Source organism: Entelurus aequoreus, linkage group LG24 (genome assembly GCF_033978785.1).
Source record: "Entelurus aequoreus isolate RoL-2023_Sb linkage group LG24, RoL_Eaeq_v1.1, whole genome shotgun sequence".
Taxonomy (NCBI): Eukaryota; Metazoa; Chordata; class Actinopteri; order Syngnathiformes; family Syngnathidae; genus Entelurus; species Entelurus aequoreus.
In genome coordinates this window covers 1046407-1062453 of record NC_084754.1, presented here as the reverse complement: position 1 = coordinate 1062453, position 16047 = coordinate 1046407, and the positions used below count along the sequence as shown (strand labels likewise).

Genomic DNA, 16047 nt, shown 5'->3' with positions numbered 1-16047 from the left:
TCACGTGACTTTCTAAAAGCGGTACGCGCACCGACAAGGTTTTTCTCTATGAGCTCGACGCATGCGCCGATGCATCGGTGTTGCCGGACCCATCACTAGCATTTAACAACACAGACAAAACATTTAAAATGGATACATCATCTCAAAAAGACTTCATGAAACATGCCTACTGTACCACTCAGTTCGATGGAACAATAAGTAGACACAACTACATGTTATGCACTATATTGCAAAAAGTATTTGGCCACCCATCCAAATGATGAGAATCAGGTGTCCTAATCACTTGGCCCGGTGTATCAAATCAAGCACTTAGGCATGGAGACTGTTTCTACAAACATTTGTGAAACAATGGGCCGCTCTCAGTGATTTCCAGCATGGAACTGTCATAGGATGCCACCTGTGCAACAAATCCAGTCATGAAATTTCCTCGCTCCTAAATATGCCAAAGGCAACTGTCGGCTTTATTGCAAGAAAATGAAAAAGTGAGGGAACAACAGCAAGTCAGCCACCAAGTGGTAGGCCACGTAAACTGACAGAGAGGGGTCAGTGGATGCTGAAGTGCATAGTGCAAAGACTTTCTGCACAGTCAGTTGCTACAGAGCTCTAAATTTCATGTGACCTTCCAATTAGCCCACGTACAGTATGCAGAGAGCTTCATTGAATGGGTTTCCATGGCCGACCAGCTGCATCTAAGCCATACATCACCAAGTCCAATGCAAAGCGTTGGATGCAGTGACGTAAAGCACGTCGCCACTGGACTCTAGAGCAGTGGAGACGCCTTCTCTGGACTGATGAATCACACTTTTCCATCTGGCAATCTGATGGACCAGTCTGGGTTTGGAGGTTGCCAGGAGAAGGCTACATTTCGGACTGTATTGTGCCGAGTGTGAAATTTGGTGGAGGACGAATTATGGTGTGGGGTTGTTTTTCCAGGAGTTGGGCTTGGCCCCTTAGTTCCAGTGAAATTAACTTTGAATTAGGGCTGGGCGATATATCGATATACTCGCGGGTTTGTCTCCGTGCGATATAGAAAATGACAATATCGTGATATTCGATACTTTCTCACGCAGTTGCTTTTAGCTGCGGGGATTTAAACTGCATGCGTTTCTCACTCTTTCCTGTCTCTCCTTCTCACAGACACTTAAAACAAGCGCACCTTCTTACATACGTCACATACTGTCACGTGAGCAACGTCACACGCTCCCGCGGAACAGACAGGTAGCGACACGGTAACGTTAGCTGTGATGCTAACAGCTAACGTTGTGGTTTGAGTGGTAATACGAGAGAAAGAAGGTGCGAATCTGGTAACAAATGGAGGAATAATTAATTCCCAAGAAAAACAGCACGGGGTCCATCGTCTGACGGTGGTTTGTCTTCAAGCGGGAATATGTCTTTACATGTCAACATCTCCGTTCGGTGCCACACCAACTAAATGCCGAAGCAACTATTTCCACATCAACACCGTAGGACATATACTATTTGATATGCAGCTCATTTTTATGTGACACTTATTGAAATAGCTTGTGTGTCATCATGCACAAAAGGGCGCTTTATTTGTCTTAAACTATTGTAGTGGCGTTCTGTACAAAAAGTGCACTTTTATTTAGTGTTGTTTTGATATGTCATCTTAGTGACATCATGCACAAAAGTGCACTTATAGCTTGTTTTAAAATGTCTCTGACAATCTTGCACTTTCTGTTTTGGAAATGACATGAATGTTTGTGTCACTGCTTAATAACTGTTTAATAAATACACTTTTGCTAAATTGACTTAGTTGTGATTTCCCTCTCTGCATGAAAGTTTAAAATGAGCGTATATTAACCCAGTATGAACAAGAATGTTTTAATGTAGACACACAGAATCATCATACTGCTGTGATTATATGAATCAAGTGTTCATTCAAGGCTAAGGCAAAATATCGAGAGATATATTGTGTATCGCGACATGGCCTAACAATATCGAGATATTTTAAAAAAGCCATATCGCCCAGCCCTAAGCTAAACACAAAAAAATATGCGGTGAAAGCACAAATATTACTCCAAAAAATATCAAAGATGACATGCTAACTGACAAATGTTAAGCTGGTTATGTAGTATAGGACAGATATGGCTGTAACACATGTAGTATAGGACAGATATGGCTGTAACACATGTAGTATAGGACAGATATGGCTGTAACACATGTAGTATAGGACAGATATGGCTGTAACACATGTAGTATAGGACAGATATGGCTGTAACACTTGTAGTATAGGACAGATATGGCTGTAACACATGTAGTATAGGACAGATATGGCTGTAACACATGTAGTATAGGACAGATATGGCTGTAACACATGTAGTATAGGACAGATATGGCTGTAACACAAGCACTACTACAAGGCCCGGGACATGAGCCTTTCAAGTGGGTCACGACAAGGACACACATATTGGGACACGAACAGCAAAGGGATTTTCACAGACATTTTCTCTAAATAAGATACTTATGAGTCAGTTCGAGTCGACACAGTTTTCCGCTAAAATGAGAAGATTGTAACTCGGCTTAGTGCTTGTTACCGATAGTTGTGAGGGCTAACATTAGCATGCTAGCCGTGCTCCTTCCGCAATGAGCCGCCGACCCACCCACGAGTTCGTCATCATGCCAGCCCAGTTAGCTCCTAAATGACAATTGTCCGACCGATACATTTGACAAATACCTTGACACCTCGGTTTCGTACGGGCCAAACTCCGAACCCCGGAGAAAGACAGGCGGGCGGCTGCTCTGAACATGTTGCGGGACAGACAAGCTGCGCGGGCCGCTCGCTCTGATTTCGCTGAAGGGAAGCGGGGCTCCACTGTGACGTCACATGTCTGTGATGCGCATGTGCCACTTTTTCATTTTCTGTTTGTTATATTTCGACCGACAAAAAAGCTTTTTTTAAATCTAAAGTAGAATGAGTTAGAGTCCGTGTACGTTGCATTCATTCTATTTCCAACTATTGTATCTATTTTCCAATTCTGAAACGCAAATCAAAAAATAAAATGAGGGCCGTTTTTCGATTTTTATTATACATGGCAGATTTTAAAAGAAACAAAAAAGGGTTGATTTTCATTCACATATTGCTATAAAATTGGATTTTGTGCTGTTTTCCTTTTATGGATTTTTAATTTTTCCAGATAAACTCAAAAATCGAAAAAAAAAAAAATCATCCTAAATCATACTTGCCAACCTTGAGACCTCCGATACCGGGAGGTGGGGGGGTGTCTATCGGGTCTCTATTTTGCGAGGTGGCCCATAATACTGGGCTGTGAACGGTGCTGCGCCGCCGCCATGTGCTTCGCTCTCCGTTCATGAATGAGTATATCATTTCGGCCACCGTGTTCAATGGAGAAGTCTGTTCTACAAAATGTACAGGCAACATAATTACATACCTCTTCCCCTTCGAACTGTCCTGGATGAACTGAAATGCTTGTTTCCATTCGTTTTGGAACTTGCAAGCGTATTTCTTCATCGTGCTCGTCGACGGCGTCGCCATGTCTGTAACTTTTCTGCTTCGTCTCCTTGTTGTGTGCGCAGTTGTGCACTCTGCTCTCTAAAAGCCGTAGATGTTATGACGTCATTGGGCAGGCAAGCTGTTTATATTGTGGGAAAGCGGACGTGAGAACAGGCTGTCCCCACTCAGGTCCGCATTGAGCTGGAGGGGGCGTGGCCTCCAGCTCCGGCTGAATTCCGGGAGTTTGTCGGGAGAAAATTTCTGCCGGGAGGTTATCAGGAGAGGCGCTGAATACCGGGAGTCTCCCGGTAAAACCGGGAGGGTTGGCAAGTATGTCCTAAATGCAAAAATGCATGGTTATCTGTGTGATGACAAAAAGAACCGGAAGTGGTATTTTAGCTTTTCCTTCGCGTGACAGTACACCAACTTTGAGACAAGAGTTATATTGATGCATGCTTGGTTATGGTTTAAAGTCATACCCAACAATTGTGACAAAGAATTTTTACTGTCAACTGAGTTTAATTTTTTTAATGATTTCTGCTGGTGGTGTCCCTCAGGATTTTTTCAATGCAAAAAATGTGCCTTGGCTCACAAAAGGTTGAAAATCACTGCCTTAAGGGTCCATTTTATGTTCTAATTTGAGCTATTCAACTGGCGAGAGATCCACATTTTTGCAGAAGATTCCTAAAAACAGCAGAGCGCTCCTGTAACTCTGACACAATAAATAGACCAAAATCAAATATCTTCTGTAGAAGTCGTTGCTATGCGGGATATACCAAATAAAACTAATGGTTAAGGGCGAAGTCCGGCCCCCGGTCTTTAGCTTTCTGGAAATGTGGCTCCCAAAACAATATTCCTGGTTTAGGAGGTGAAGGAGCATACACATTCTTCCATGCGGAGTCTCTTGGCTGAGGGTGGACCATGAGGCGTGTTGTGCATGACGCCACATGTCCCACACATGTCCTCTGTGGTAAGAGTTTGTGGAGGTTGGTATCCAGGCTCCTGAGGATTGAGAGGGTCTTTGGAGAGCAGGATACAGATGGCAGGGACGGTCCTCTGCACGGTCACACCTGCGTCGCCATGTCGGGAGTTTTCCCAAACCTCATTCACTGTCTTGTAGTAGAGCTTGGACACCTGGTGGAGTCCTCCCACTTTACGCTTGAAGATCTCCGCACAAGTGATGGTCTTGGTGACCCCTCTGGCCGAGCCGGTGAAGACAACCTGTCTCGGCGACGTCCCGAGGCTGTCTTTGCCTTCGCCTTGCATGCGAGCCGTGGCAAAGCGCAGCAAATTGCGGATCTTGCTTCCTTCTTTCACTCTCATGTGGAGAACGCCTGATGTGGCGAGTCCGGGAATGGGACAGGGGCCGAGGTCTTCTGTGCGGCTCACTCTCCTCGAGCTGTTCGGATTGACAGATGTGCTCCTCATCTGATCCTGTAGTTCTGTCATGTTCAAGAAGGGTCCGAAACTGCTGAAACCAGGCGATAATGTCTATTTCTTTGGAGAGATCCTCAGTCTTCCGTCATTTTGAGATAACTAAGGAGGAAAAAGGCCATTTCTTCACCGAACTCCTCTGATGTCAACGGCGTCCTTGCTTTATTCAGCAGTGAGGACAGCTGATGCCAACACATGAGGCTCTGAGAGAGGCATGCACACAGAGCTCTTAAAGGCACAAAGCCAACTTTATTTAGACCGTGAAGCCTCAGGAATCGTGAATTAATACACGTGATTAAATGAGGCCCTTGCAGCAAATCTTCATTGATATTATCCCGAAAGTTGACTGGATTCCATTGTTACAGGTCCCATCCTTGATGACCATATGGTTTTAGTAGCATATACCCTTTGCACTATAAACAAGGAGCCATGTGGTCTTGAAGAAGAGTCTTCCTTTGTGCTAATGCAGCCATTTATCCACCTTGTAGTTAATCAATCACCTGCTGGGCTGACCCAGAAAATGTCTGCTCCACAATGTGAATGAATGAGAACGTTGAACCCTCGAAGCGGTGACTTTTTTGGCTAAATGTCTGTAAAACAAAATGGGACATTTCTCCGCAGATGCCAACAATGCTGACGGGAGAAGGGGAGGCAGCTGTGCGTGGGGCTCATATGGAAGCACAATAGTGTTATAATGTTGTCTTTCTGCCTCACAGGAGCAAATGCATCCTTTGTTTGCTGACACGGACAATAAACACACTCAGTTATTTGCTCAAATTAAACCCAAGGTTCAATCTTGCCATGTGAATGCTTTTCAATGTCGATTCTATTATTATTTTTTACAGTATTGTTTTGGGGGCAACATTTATAGAAAACTCGGGTCACCGGACTTCTTCCTGTTACAGTTGTCTTTTTTATGGTGTGATCCATTTGTACGGGGAAGTCGGAATTCTTGAGTTCCTAATCGGAAAGTGGGAGCATTCTGACCACCCCCCGAGTTTGTTTCAAAGATGGCGGCTCTGGATGTAAACAATGATATCCGCTTCTATAATATCCGTTAGTAGCACTTCTGATTAGTTTTTGTGGCAGTAAATCAGCCATATGCATTGTTTTACGTTTATACATGATAACATCACTGAACTACATTTATTTCATGTGATGTATACGTTCTACATTGCTAGCAATAGAGTCTGTGTTTTCTCTTCATCCAGATTGTTTGAAAGTTGCAGAAAGAGTGCATATTTTACTATAAGTTGTTTATATTCAGACAAACGCAAAAATAGCTTTAGTGAATGTGGCGATCTTGATTTCCGACTTTGTAACTGGAACGCTCTCAACTGGGCAGTGACGTCATTACCGGCTCGGACTTCCCACTTCCAAGGTGAATGGAACGCAGCAGTAGAACCAGGGTCCTCTACAGTGGACATTGGATTTTTGGTCTTTTTATTTTTGTCACAGTTACAAATTGCCTTGCCTACAATGTAAATATAATATATAGATTTTAACGGTAAAAAGCTCTATTGGCAGAATTTTACTGTAAAGTGTTTACACCAAATAAATTGAAAAACAATATCACTGTTATTTTTACAGTAAAATTCTGGCGACTGACCTGCCCGTTTTTTCTCTCGTAAAATCAAGTCGTTTTTACAGTGAATTACTTTAAATGGACGCGCATGGCTGCTGTAATTGTGACCCCAAGACAACGTGCAGGTAAGACAAGTATTTTCATTATTACACGGCATGGGCAGCAAAGCAAACATGAATTAAACAATCCTCGAGCCCTGACTGGAGGGTGAGGGAGGCATGAATTATCTACCGAGACCAGGTGTGGCTAGGCTGCCAATCAGCGTCAGGGAGACAGACAGGAAGTGGAACTGAAATAAGAGCGCTGACTAGGAAATAACAAGTACATCTAGCTTCAGCCACAGACACTCTAAGTCCACTTTAAGTCTAAGTTGGGCCCAGGTGACGACAACGGAAGTGAATCTGGTGAGACAGTACATAACATGGAAATCAAGAATAAATAAAAAATACTGCTGAAAATAAGGCACAATCATAATGAAAGACGTGACGACGGATGGACTTTTTTTTAATGCATTCTAACTCGTAAATAAACGTAAATAAAGTTAGCTGATTGGAATGGGAGCTCCTCTATTTTGCCCATAGAATTCGATAAATAACCATTGAAAAACCGCCAACAATACTCCATTGTTGAATATTAACCAAGTATTAGTAATATTGATATTATAAACGCTAACGCAGTCAAACTATTTATAGCTGTGACATGATCACAAGATTGTGTGCCGATTTTTACATCATCGAATGGTCTGCTCTTTCCCAGCTTCGTTATTGTAGATCATAAATCAAGCCTCTCACCTGGATAGTAGAAAGACAAGGATGTTTTTCAACAAAGGACAATTCCAACAATGGCGACACGAAAAGACGCTTAGTTCCATCCCCCTTTTCTTCGCGACGAATATGAGTCATTCTTCATCTAAACAGGACTACAGTTTAACAAGATTCTATCAGCCGGCATCCTAATGACAGCAGAACTTGTAAAGTAAGAGATGTTTTAATATGTTTGTTGGCTCTCATAAAGGCTGCATTGAGTAATAATCAGTGATGAAGAAAAAAAAAAGCAAACGTGATGCGTTTTTTAAATTAATGCGCCGTGTATGCTTAAAATGAGCAAAATACGTAAATATTTGTTGTTATTATAAATGTTCCTGTTACTAAATTAAATATATACTTACATCATTTATATAAAACCTTAACGAAGGTGTTTGGATGTTTTTTTAAGGGCTTTATAGGCAGGATAGCACGGCTCCCGTAGCCTCCATTGTAAGCGGACTTTTGATCACATTTGTTTAATATTTACAATGCACAAAAAGAAAAAAAAACATATGTTGTCTTGTCTTACATAAGGATTGTAAATGATAGGCAAAATTAAAAAAAAAAAAAGTGCGTCTTTTCGTGTCGTTCTGGCCATTTTTAGGTCTTAAATGGCTGTCAAAGTGTCCCAACTTGTCGGATTACCTACTCAGACTTCTTCTGTATAGGTGAGATGCATGATTTATGATATAGAATAAACTTACAAGGAGCAAGGGAGCAATGTAAACATAGGGAGACACGGTAGTGATCACAGCGCTTCTGTTAACAGTTTGTGTGTGTTAGCGCTTACAATTACAATATCACTAATACTTGGTTAATATTCAAGTCACGAAATGTGAATGGAGTATTGTTGGTGCTTTTTGAATGGTTATTTATTGGATTTTACGGGCGGGATAATGGAGCTCCGATTGGCTCCGCTGTAAGCGGACTTTTATTTACGTTTATTTAATATTTAGAATGCATAAAAAAAAATAATTCCATCCCTCGTCATGTCTTTCATACTCCCATTGGGTTGAGTTTTTTCTTGCCCTGATGTGGGATTTGAGCCGAGGATGTCGTTGTGGCTTGTGCAGCCCTTTGAGACACTCGTGATTTAGGGCTATATAAGTCAACTTTGATTGATTGATTGATAATGATTGTGAACGATAGGCAAAAATCCCCAAAATGTTCAGTTCCCCTTTAAAGTTACAGTTAAGGTTAGGTTTGGGTTTTGGTTAGGGTTGTGTATAATAAGCCGAAAAAGCATTACATTCTACAACCGAAATAATAACAAATAACTCCGGATATTTTCAACGCAAAAAATGTGCCTTGGTTCAAAAAAGGTTGAAAAACACTGCATTAAGGCATTTGTTGTCAAACTTTTTTCTACCTCTTGGCTCTCCAAGTACCACCATAATGACCAACATTAAAATACAGCAGCCTAGTAGGCATAAGTCTTCATTAAAAACAAGGCAGATGTTTTATTTAAAAAGTATATTTAATATTTTTGGCCACTGTTACATTACACACAGTTTGAACGGTGTGTTGGAATATTGGAAAATAAAACACTGATCACTTAATTGAGCTCACGTACCACTAGTTGTACCCGTACCACAGTTTGAGAATCCCTGATTTATAGCCTGAAAATAACGTTTTGTGGTGGACATTTGTAGTGCTTTTCATTATTTTAACTATCTTTATCCGTCCAAAAAGAAGAATCTACCTATAATTGGCAGGGAACACACATTTGTTTTTTACTATTATTCACTCCAACAATGTCATTTGTGTGTAAACTATAGCATATGTAGAGTACCTGTACCCAAATAATTAGGGTATTTTTTCAGCTTGGCTCGGTTGCAGTGACGTGTAAAATTTGGCTATGAATGTTGGCGTCCTGAGTGTTGATGTGCACATCTCCCACGCAACCATTTTCATACCTGAGACACACACAAAGGCGGCACGGTGTTAGAAGACGGGACCATCTGCAAGGAAATGATGCTCTGCTCAGGTGGAACTTACACAAAAAGGAAACGGGTGCACACGTGGTCAGGTATAGGGCACACCCAGATGTTACCGTGTTTCTTAAGGTCCTTTGTTGTTATTACTGTTGACGAAACCAACACATTTTATGAGGAAGGATGTACTAAATACGGTGATCACATGTTGAAGCTTTTCTTGGTCATGTTAACCTTCACAAAGTGCAACACAGTTGAGGTTCCTGCTGTGCAGAAACCTGCCAGGGTGATCCTACAACAATCAGAAAATATCAAGTCAGAAGACAATTTGAAATATGAAAGTTTCATACAAAAAAATAAATAAATACCTTTTGGACTTTGTTTATTCGATTATATTTTCCCAGGAGTTCCTCTTTGGTTGGTACCTGGTGTTGTCCCCTTCCCATGTCTGATGAAACATTACAAGTTCAGCTGAAAAGTTGAAGTACACATCATAGGCATGACTATCATATTCAATATGGACCCTTAATGATTTTTTTTACTGCCTTCTTTACAAGGTGGAATGATTATACAACAAACCTCTTCTTTAAACATGAATAAGTCTTGTTCTTCATAGCAACACATGTGAAACTATGTCTACTCTTCTCTTTCTCTCAGGCTTGTTGCAGCTTGTAACGCGCTACAATATTGCACCATACAGTAATTAGACCTGACTGGATTCCATATCTGTCAAAATGTTTGTCTTGTTTTTATTAATTGACAAAACTGACAGTTCATGTTCTTATAGTTGTTGTCAATGTGCATTTGTCTTGATGAGTTTCCATCAGGGAAAACAGGTTGTCAACAAAATGAACACCGTTGCTGAATATGGAAGTTGACCCATTGACAAAGACAGTCCAGGACAACCAATATATAAATAATATACAGATTAATTTATATTTCATTAAAAGGAAATCATTTTAAGTGTAACATTAAACTGGACCGCAGGATGCAGGAATGTTGGGCAAGTGCAGAAAAGAAGCCCTTTTAATTGAAGAAAGTGCAAGTGGTTAGAGTGTCCGCCCTGAGGTCGGTAGGTTGGAGTTCAAATCCCAGCCGAGTCATACCAAAGACTATAAAAATGGGACCCATAACCTCCCTGCTTGGCACTCAGCATCAAGGGTTGGAGTTGGGGGTTAAATCACCAAAATGATTCCCGGGCGCGGCGCCGCTGCTGCCCACTGCTCCCCAAGGGGATGGGTCAAATGCAGAGGACAAATTTCACCACATCTAGTGTGTGTGTGACAATCATTGGTACTTTAATCTTTAATCTTTAATCTAATATAACTGCAACTGGGAAGCTGCATTTGGGTATGAAGTGCAAAACAAGCAGACCAGAGGAATGGAGGCAAACAGGAAGTGGAACAAAAAATAAGAGCGCTGAACAGGAAATAAAACAAACCACAAGAAACTAATAATAACTCTCTTGTGAGATCATGACAAACCCATTCCTATTAGTGTAGCAGATTGGTGAAACAATATTTCACTACGAGCACCGAATTCTGGGAGCCTATACACATGTCAAGACTCCTTAAGGGCCTCCCATCTCAACATAAACCCGACATTGCTGCCCCATATATACACTACCGTTCAAAAGTTTGGGGTCACCCAAACAATTATGTGTTTGAGCCTTCATTTCTAAGAACAAGAATAGACTGTGGAGTTTCAGATGAAAGTTCTCTTTTTCTGGCCATTTTGAGCGTTTAATTGAGCCCACAAATGTGATGCTCCAGAAAGTCAATCTGCTCAAAGGAAGGTCAGTTTTGTAGCTTCTGTAACGAGCTAAAGTGTTTTCAGATGTGTGAACATGATTGCACAAGGCTTTTCTAATCATCAATTAGCCTTCTGAGCCAATGAGCAAACACATTGTACCATTAGAACACTGGAGTGATAGTTGCTGGAAATGGGCCTCTATACACCTATGTAGATATTGAACCAAAAAGCAGACATTTGCAGCTAGAATAGTCATTTACCACATTAGCAATGTATAGAGTGTATTTCTTTCAAGTTAAGACTAGTTTAAAGTTATCTTCATTGAAAAGTACAGTGCTTTTCCTTCAAAAATAAGGACATTTCAATGTGACCCCGAACTTTTGAACGGTAGTGTACACTTGGTATGTTTACATACATGCACTAAAAAATGAATTAAGGCAGGAATTTGGTGGAAAACAGCTTTAGGGTTACAAAATATCAAAACTAAACTCACTTGAATAATTTGGATATTTTAATTACCATCTAATTCAATCTAAAGTGGCCAGAAAATTAAATACAAATATGAAATAATCATTATTCACTTAAATATGATTAGAAATCTGTCGATTTTGCCTTTACTTCAGATTGTAAAATAGAGATTATCTGACACACATAGGATTATCATCACTGGATAATATGAATCGTAATAAAACATTATTGTTATGATGATTATATTATTATTAATGTATCTCTTCGGGGTAAACCCTCCCCCATTCTTTGAACTAGTGACACATCTGTTTCTAACTTTAATCAAGGGTCCTGGAACGCTCCACAGTTATGTTCAATGAGTCATAAAACTTGTACATAACTTTCTTCTATGCTGTCACAGATAGAAGAAAGGTAATAATATAATAATATATATATATATATATATATATATATATATATATATATATATATATATATATATATATATATATATATATATATATATATATATGCTTTGCACACTCTTGGCATTCTCTCCATGGGCTTCAAGAGGTAGTCACCTGAAATGGTTTTCACTTCACAAGTGTCATAGTTTTGATGCCTTCAGTGACAATCTACAATGTAAATAGTCATGAAAATAAAGAAAACACTTTTGGCCTGTACTATATACTGTATATATATATATATATATATATATATATATATATATATATATATACACACACACATATATATATATATATATATATGTATATATATATATATATATATATATATATATATATATATATATATATATATATATATATATATATATATGTATATATATACACACACACATATATATATATATATATATATGTATATATATACACACACACATATATATATATATATATATATATATATATATATATATATTTTTTTTTTAAATTGTTTTTAATTGAAGATGTACATTGTCTTATCATTCCACCCTTGAAAATAAGTGCACAAATAAAGCATTACGGGCCCCAAATTAAAATGACAATCATTTCCAAAGGTGTATGTAAACCACTGACTGCACGTGTATTGTGTTCTGCAACTTGATTTCATACCAGAATATCCAAATGATATGCTTGAGATCGGGCTTAAATAGATGCCTTTGCCATAAGCAGCTCCATGCATCTTTAAAAAAAAAAAAAAGACACATGTAACTAAAAAAACATTTGAGAAGTTGTCAAAGTACCGTAAATATTCATATTCTCCATCGTTTTACCTGAAACTTTGTATTTGAGGCATTAACAAGTCCATTTCTTAAAATAGAATGCCAGTTTTCAATGTGGGAACCACTGGGGGAGAAAATAATGAAATTAAGCAATGATTTGGTTGGGATAAATGTCATTTACTCACTGGAAAGCAAAGGTGCTCCCATACAGCTTGCGGGCAGCTTGAAAGCAAGCCTCTTTGGTTTGGGGGCTGCTGATGAGCAGGAACTGGTGAGGCGTGTGCATAAACGGCAGTTGCTATGGTGCAGCAAGGAAACAAATAGAAATACATCATGGTATACTATACATATTGGCTGGTCACATGACTTCACGCTGCTGCTGCTACTACAGAGCTCAGTCCTACCCTGTTGGCTGGAAGCTTGACAATGTAGGATCTGTTGCTCGATAAAATCCTGATTTGAACAAATAGCTGATATTCACTCTGATTTTGCAATATTTGTGACATATTCACACTGGCCACAACATTAGGTACACCTGCACAATATGAAATTCTGCCTGTGCAAAAACAATAATGCTCAATAATGTATAAGCATTGCAAGCTGAATTTCCCCCAGGGATCAATAAAGTACTTTATATTCTATTCTATTCATTGCAAAGAAGTAATGCTTTAATAATGTTTATTATTCTCAGTTTTCTGTAGTGTAAATTCTCAGCACAGTCCTGGAATCTAAGTAATTCTTTATGTTATTTGTTTATTTTCAAGATACATTTTTGTTGAGTCATTATAATATGCTTAGTTTTAACATGCTTTTCGCATAAATGTCGTATCGCTATGTTTCAGGTAGTCTTCTCTCGCTTTACCACATCACAGATTTATTTGGGCCAATGTTCTATTTTTAAAGCGTACTCTAAAATGTGTTGGTCCTAAATTAAGTATTCTCAAACGTAAACATGTTTAAATAAACTTAAAAACATCAATGCAACAGTAGTATTGGCTAACTAGAGGAGACCGAACCAATCAGAGCGCGCTGTTTAGTATCGTGGCCACTGATTGGCTCAGCCTGAGGCAGCTTTACTGTATTGGATTAAAAAGGTGTAAAGGTGACTAGATGGTGTTATATCATACCTAGAAGGATCTCCTGATTTTGAACAAATTATTTAGATGGTTGTAAACAGGTTTTTAATGCTAGAATTATGAAAATATTTTATTTATAATTGATTCCTACTTTGTTGAAATACATTTATTTTGGTCATGTCCAGAGACAATTAAAACCAATAAACGAGGGGACTGAATTTGTTAACATCCTGTTACTCAAACGAGTTATCTTCGGCTTTGAAACCTTGTAAAATGAAATGAAATAAAGGTGCCTGAGTTTTGACAATTTAAGTACTTCAATGTGGGTATCATCAGATTTTTTGAGTTTTAAATACAATTTTGACGTGAGAAAAGAGAATTTAAAGGGGCAACATTTCCACAGATGCCGAAAGGGCGCATCTTCCCAATGTATCTCCTGCCCTCTTACGGCGCTTAGAATGACGTACCACGTACCAGGATGTCGAACATTTCGTACTTACGTAATACGTGCACACGCATTAGCTTTGGGCGTTGTTAGTTCAAAATAGTTATTTGGATAGTTAGCGTTAGCTGTCATTGATTGTATATTTTATCATATATACTATATAAATTGCTTGTGTATGTGTGCGTGTTGACAACACCCGGTTGCCAATTAGTCTCCTATTTCAGTGCGGCTTTGTCTTTCAAACAGCGTCGGATCATTGCTTTGCGCACACGTATTGTTCCCATTTCAAAATAAGGTCCCTGTATTGTGTGTTTACTTGTGTACTTGCCTTCTTTTGTTTCTCTCCACTCATTTTGTGAGTGAGTTTTTTGTTCATTTTCCCTCTCTGTGTGAACACGTCTTTTGTTTGTATTAAATAATATTATTTGACTCACCATCTGACTGCTGGCACTGCCAATCAGTGGCCTCGATTGGTTTTGGGCTCCTCTAGTGGCGGTACTATTTAGCCATTTTATGCAAGAAAATGCTTAGTTTAGAACTAAACAATTGTAGAATACGCTTAAAAAAATAAAATATAATAAAAAAAAGAAATCCGCGATGTGAAGCTGTAACATTTGATCCGTGTTGAAGCGAGGGACGACTGTAGTGTTAAATAAACCAAACTAAGCACCATTATCTTTGTAAATATAGATACACTGCAAAAAGTCATTGGTCATAAAACAAGAAAAAAAAAACTAAAATTAGAGGTATTTTATTGGAACTAAGCAAAATTATCTGCCAATAGAACAAGAAAATTCGGCTTGTCAAGACTTTCCAAAACAAGTAAAATTAGCTAACCTCAATGAACCCAAAAATACCTTAAAATAAGTATATTCTCCCTAATAAGTGCACTTTTCTTGGTAGAAAAAAAAGAGACCTCTTTGTTTAATATGTTGAAAAATGTTCTTAAATAAAGTAAATGCTAGTGCCATTATCTTGACATAATGATATGCGCCTGGCATTCCATTTCTTGAAACCAGCAAACTTATACTAAAAACAAATTTATTTTTCTTAATGGAAAGGCAACAAGACAAGCGCTTGTTACTCTCGGGGTCTCCTAGCCGCTCAGGCAAATCATATGGTCTAAAAAGGCATTTTTCCATCGACAACATGACATCATCGCGTCAAGTGCGTGCTCTTTCAGTCAATTAGTGCGCATATATACAGCCCGGCCCCCGGCCAAATTTTTTTTTATTGTAATTTTGAAGAATTTATCTGAATGTGCATGAACTATTTCTGTTCAAAATGGTTTGAAATGTTAAATGTTGAAATATTAACTGTCAGTTTACTGTACTGTGCCAACTGTACTACTATATGAGTACGTGTTTTCTATTGTTTCATTGAAAATAAAACGGCAAAGTCCATTTGGCTGTCATCTGTTTTTAATATGAGACACAATTGTGTCAAAATCATGATTTTTTTTTTTCATGCTTGAAGTAAAAAATGATGACTTTAAAAAAGTAGTTTTATACTTGTGAGTGTTGATGACACAGCTTTGCAACACTTGATATTCTATTTTCAAGCATGTTTTACTCAATATAGCTCATCAAATCTCAGCAACAAGCTGTAATATCTTACTGACATCATTTAGGACCAAGACACTTAAAACAAGTAAAACACTCTAACATCAAATCTGCTTAGAGAGAATAATTATCTGATCAGACAGAAAATAAGCAAATATCAACCTTATTTGAGATATTTAATCTTACTTAGATTTCAGTTTTTGCAGTGTACATATTTCTGATACAGCTCTTGTATTTGATATTTTTACACTATGCAAGTGTACCTAAAGAAGTGTCCAGTGTGTGGAGTTGCTAAAACCAAGATATGCT

The 16047-nt window shown here is 38.7% G+C and overlaps 3 protein-coding genes across 3 annotated transcripts in view; all 3 read right to left on the bottom strand.

Moving 5' to 3' along the window:
• LOC133641890 (cytochrome c oxidase subunit 5A, mitochondrial) overlaps positions 1–2854 on the bottom strand; it is a 7589-nt gene extending 4735 nt beyond the window's left edge. The window contains exon 1 of the mRNA XM_062035991.1: positions 2696–2854. Coding sequence (XP_061891975.1) covers positions 2696–2768 — 73 coding nt within the window. The 5' untranslated portion in view covers positions 2769–2854. The remainder of the gene's footprint in view (positions 1–2695) is intronic.
• Positions 2855–3607: 753 nt separating this feature from the next.
• Positions 3608–7624, bottom strand: rpp25a (ribonuclease P and MRP subunit p25, a). The gene has a single exon (XM_062035321.1). The coding sequence runs from the start codon at positions 4919–4921 to the stop codon at positions 4334–4336; it is 588 nt and encodes a 195-aa protein (XP_061891305.1). The 5' UTR covers positions 4922–7624; the 3' UTR covers positions 3608–4333.
• A 1445-nt stretch (positions 7625–9069) lies between these two features.
• Positions 9070–16047, bottom strand: part of LOC133641772 (protein mono-ADP-ribosyltransferase PARP6-like) — a 30151-nt gene continuing 23173 nt past the window's right edge. The window contains exons 16-23 of the mRNA XM_062035763.1: positions 13060–13108; positions 12841–12953; positions 12707–12779; positions 12546–12615; positions 9600–9679; positions 9466–9523; positions 9296–9380; positions 9070–9213 (exon numbers count right to left, since the gene is read on the bottom strand). Coding sequence (XP_061891747.1) covers positions 9117–9213; positions 9296–9380; positions 9466–9523; positions 9600–9679; positions 12546–12615; positions 12707–12779; positions 12841–12953; positions 13060–13108 — 625 coding nt within the window. The 3' untranslated portion in view covers positions 9070–9116. The remainder of the gene's footprint in view (positions 9214–9295; positions 9381–9465; positions 9524–9599; positions 9680–12545; positions 12616–12706; positions 12780–12840; positions 12954–13059; positions 13109–16047) is intronic.

Excerpts from the sequence above, each read along its gene's own strand:
- rpp25a (XM_062035321.1), bottom strand. The coding sequence starts at position 4,921 with ATGACAGAACTACAGGATCAGATGAGGAGCACATCTGTCAATCCGAAC.